At 43.6% G+C, this 3,990-nt stretch overlaps 1 protein-coding gene across 4 annotated transcripts in view; it reads left to right on the forward strand.

Annotated features, from left to right (window-relative positions):
• The window catches only part of Scn10a (sodium voltage-gated channel alpha subunit 10), a 93,889-nt gene that overhangs the window by 71,795 nt on the left and 18,104 nt on the right, over positions 1-3,990 (forward strand). For all 4 annotated transcript variants that reach the window (XM_015489623.2, XM_015489622.2, XM_015489624.2 and 1 more), the window contains one exon: positions 3,201-3,323. In XM_015489623.2, the coding sequence (XP_015345109.1) occupies positions 3,201-3,323 (123 nt within the window). The remainder of the gene's footprint in view (positions 1-3,200; positions 3,324-3,990) is intronic.

Consider the following 3,990-nt stretch of genomic DNA (forward strand, 5'->3'; position numbering starts at 1 on the left):
CCTCCCTCCACCTACCCTCTCTCCACTCTTGGCTTTGCCACATAGCTGAGGGTTCCTGTAAGCAGGGTGAGGCATAGTGCTGTTTATCTCAGCCTCCCCCAACCAGCAGACACCAGCATCAAGGTCTACACATTGGAGGTGTCAGGAAATGTGTCTGTATTTGGTGCTTGCCTCCTGAAACTGGATGGAGTTCAGAACAGAACATTCTGTCCAGCCTCCCATGTTGGCAGGTCCTCCACAGCAGGCCAGCGCATACGACTCTCTTCTCTCTTCTTTCCTGTTGCCAAAGTGCTAGCATCATCTGGCTCCTGCACCATAGGGACTAGCTGCGAGGTCTAAAAATCTGAGTCATGGGTGCTAATTTGTGCATATAAAATAGTTATTCATACATGAAAGGAAAATGTTTATTCTGACCCCACCCTTTTAGGGGTGTAGTAATTCTTACCTATGTAGATCTCACTAGTTTCATTCCTAATCACCTTAAATGGTCACCCCCTAATTCCATCCATCTTCCTACAGAACTTTTCTTCTAACCATCTGCCCTTCCTCCCTTACATTCCTCCTTTAATCTATCAAATATTCACCCTTTTTTATTCCCTCCTCCTAAACATTGATTTATCTTTATTTCCTCCATGTGTCCTTCTCCACCAGTCTTTTCCTGCTAGCTATCCATTCCCATTCTTCTTTTCTTCTATCCATTCATCCATCGATCCTCGACATTTATATCTTTCTCTCTTTTGATTCACTCTTCTATCCAAATATCCAGTCATCTAGCTTTCTATTCACCTATTCATGCATCTTCCACCCATTCATTCTTCCACCCATTCATTCTTCCACCCATTCATTCTTCCACCTTTCTATTCTTCAATCCATCCAACTGTCCTTCCTGTGTTTCACTGTTCATTCATCTCTTCCCCGTCCTTCCTTCCACCCATCCATATTCATCTCCTCATGTCCATTTATCTCCTTTATTCTATCCACGCAGTCAACCTTCATATCATCCACTGATTTCTCCCATTCATCCATTCTCTCTAACTCTGCATCTTTCCACTCATCCATCAGTCATTTTACATCCATTCTTCAGCCATCCATTCTTATACTCTTCCCTGCTTCCATACTTTTTCCTTTCTCCTTTGATTTCTACCTTCCATCCTTCCATTTGACTACCAAATCTATCTGTCTTTGTAAACTTTAATCCGTCTTTCTATCCAATCGCCTTTTGGCTTTCCATTCAGATGTTCTTCCTTCTTTTATTCCTTTCATCTATCCCAACACACTTCGACCTTTTCATCTATTTATCAAGTGTTTATTCAAATCTACCAAATACAAGATTATTTTACAAAGTGCTCACGGAGGAATAAAAGCAAGAGATAAATACTCCCCACCTCCAGGAGTTTACACTTTAGTCTTTCATCAGATTAAGACACACATAAGGAAATTAGTGTATTAAGATGGGGATGTGGTGGACACTGTTGGGGCCAGTTAGTGTCTTGAGGAGATAGGAACATGAACTTTCTTTCACTCGGGAGGTGAGGCGGCTGTGAAGGTTTCATACAGGAGATGGCATTATATATGAGGCATGCACATGAGCAAGAGCAGAGAGGTGCAGAGTTACTGGACAAGGCCCATCCTAGCTAAAGGATGCTTTTGAACAAAGGCACAGACACAAGGGTGGTTGGGGGAACAATTTGATTTGGGTAGGATACATGGGTGAAATATGACTATAAGAGTAGGTTGTAGTCATGTAACATAGGCTAAGGAGACAGAAACTTTTCCTAAGGGTGATAAAGAACCAATAAAGGTCGGGCCTATAAGAGAGATGTGATCATAATCAGATTGGCAGTAGAGTATGAATGAGATGGATAAAATACTGGGGCTTAGAGACCAATTGGGAGGCTAATGGCCTGAGCAGTGGGAAGAGAGCTGGGATGAGTGTGTGGGATTTGCAGGAGAAGTGGCAGCCCCTGTGTGCCCCAGCTGTAAATGTTCAACATGATCCAGGCTTCCCAGAAAGATGAGCAAAAGACTCACTAGGGCTAACATGGAACTGGCCCCAAACCTCCCATCTCTCTCAACCAGCCAGGCAGCTGGGTGCTCCCTGGTAGTGTCTGGATGTTTCTGTAATGAAACAAAGAGGTCCTTTCCATTTCAGTTCTTTGTCCTAGTGAAATGAGCCACCCATTCAGAGAATGGGTATCATTATTTAAGGCTCAAGCACCCAAGCGTAAACCCTTTGCTTTCTAAAATTATTGTGTACAACCCTACCTGGCTACCAGAATAAGCACAGGATTAGGTCACAGCCCCCTGCAGGCTTGAGCCTGTACACAGAGTGTCTCCCAAGCACCTTCAAAATTCCTAGAAGGGGTAACCATTTTTCCATGTCAGTTTGTGTCCTTTGAAGTCCGTTATCATTTAAAAAAAAAAAACCTTATAGCTGACAGACCAACAGGGGTTCACAATTCAGTCATTATATCTCAGACATCTATTGAAGCTAGACCCCCCTGCCATTCGTTCTTGTTGAGAACTGCAGAGCTCTAAGAACTGTAGGATTCTTTTAGTCTGTCATCCTCATTTTACAAAGGGCAAAAGTATCCTGGACTAGCAGGTCACAAAAAATTCGGGATCAAGAGGGACCTTGAGATGGACTGGAGATATAGCTCAGTCAGTAAAGCGCTTGCCTAGCATGTACAAGGCCCTGGGTTCAAGAGCCACACCACCCAAAAAGAAAAGAAAAGGAAAAGAGGGACCTGGATCCCACCCAGAACAGGACTCTTTCTAGTGCATTTTTCTGAGCAAATTCAATTAAGACTCATTTTATATCCCTCAAAATAAACTATAAGCATAGCCACCATGAAGGGGCATCATTTCTCCAAATCCCTGAAAGTCAATCAAAATTTCAAGGTTTGGGGGTCTACCTGACACTAGAAAGGAAAGAAAGTTTGACCACTTGTGTAGCAATGTGGGAGAATGTGTTTTTCTTATTCACAGGTCCAAGTAAGTAAGGAATAAAATTTTCTCTAAAAGAGGAGGGACTGGGCTCTTTCTCTACCTCTCACTGCTATACAGAATAAGGTCAGAGCCAGGACAGTGGCTTAGACAGAGCAGGAAATGGGAGGCTGGGCAGAGATTTCCTGTCTTCTTCCACCAGGTTGCCCTTTTGGAACCCTAGTGTGATGCTTTCGCTCTCTGCCTGCACTCAGATCTCACTGACGAGCCTCATAGCGAAGATCCTGGAATATTCTGATATGGAATCCATCAAAGCCCTTCGGACCCTCCGCGCCCTGCGACCACTGCGGGCTCTGTCACGTTTCGAAGGCATGCGGGTAAGACCTATTTCAGAACTTCTCTTATAAACTTTTACTTGGTAACCCTTACCCATGCCTTCATACCACTGACCCCCACCTCCAAAGGTCAGTTCTGCATCTTCCCTTCCTGCTCCCACTTTGGTGGTACTGCATGTCCCAACTCTCCAGGTCCTCCCCAAGACCCTGTGTGAGAACCTCTTTCCTTCTCATTCATAGATATCACACCCACCAGGATTCACTCCCGTTGTGAAATGATCTTGCCTCAAAGCTCCACAGCATCTATTATCTCAGTCTCCCAACTCTGCCTCTTGTTCTTATTGACAACATCTCCAGAACATCCCAAGCTCTCCACCTTTCCCTGATGAATGAGTCTTTTCTCTGGTGGTCCAATTAAATAGAGTGACATCTTCGATTCAGCAGCTCAGCCACCACGCACTGGAACGCACCTTCTCTCCAACCTAACACAGTCTCCACGTCCTGTGAATTACTCCCTTCCATCCACCCTTCCCCTATCTATTATTATCAGCCTCCACCTTGCCCTTTCTCCACCATTGGCTCAAAAATTAACTTGGATTTTTAGAAGTAATTTATATCTTTACAAATACTAGGAACTACAGATTGAAATAGTTTGAATTTTATTTTAATTTGTACCCAGATTCCTTTTTTTTTTTTTTTTTTTTTTTTT

This window comes from Marmota marmota, unplaced genomic scaffold (assembly GCF_001458135.2).
Source record: "Marmota marmota marmota unplaced genomic scaffold, marMar, whole genome shotgun sequence".
Taxonomy (NCBI): domain Eukaryota; kingdom Metazoa; phylum Chordata; class Mammalia; order Rodentia; family Sciuridae; genus Marmota; species Marmota marmota.